The sequence below is a fragment of the Cryptosporidium hominis genome, assembly GCF_000006425.1.
Source record: "Cryptosporidium hominis TU502 chromosome 5 CHRO015119, whole genome shotgun sequence".
Taxonomy (NCBI): Eukaryota; Apicomplexa; class Conoidasida; order Eucoccidiorida; family Cryptosporidiidae; genus Cryptosporidium; species Cryptosporidium hominis.
Genome location: NW_666049.1, coordinates 1 through 366, shown reverse-complemented (window position 1 = coordinate 366; position 366 = coordinate 1). Strand labels below are relative to the sequence as shown.

Below are 366 nucleotides of genomic sequence, written 5' to 3'. Positions count from 1 at the left end.
TCAACTACATTAAACACCAAAAATATCAATAGGATCAGGTCACGATTCTAATATGAGTGTATGTATTAATGGAAAGTGTGGAAATCCAAAAAATTTATGGTCAAGTTGTCATTCAAATAGAACACGTCATTTAGGTGAAGATGAAGAAGTTAATGTAAATACTGGAAACAATAATGAAATACAAATTGAGTGGATTGATTTGAATAATGAACCAAAAGATAATAAAGATAGTAAAGGCAACATTTATTATAATGTGGATGGTTTTGTTGACAATACAATAACTAACTCTACAGAATTATCAAACCAGGAATCTAAATCTCATGAAGTTTCTAATAATAATATGTGTGTAGAAGATCATATTTGTGC

The 366-nt window shown here is 28.4% G+C and overlaps 1 protein-coding gene across 1 annotated transcript; it reads left to right on the top strand.

Annotated features, from left to right (window-relative positions):
* Positions 1–52: 52 nt before the first annotated feature.
* On the top strand, positions 53–366 carry Chro.50358 (hypothetical protein; the record flags this gene model as incomplete). The annotated part of the gene is made up of 1 exon (XM_659720.1): positions 53–366. A coding segment is annotated over one exon (314 nt), but the record flags the coding sequence as incomplete, so codon positions are not given.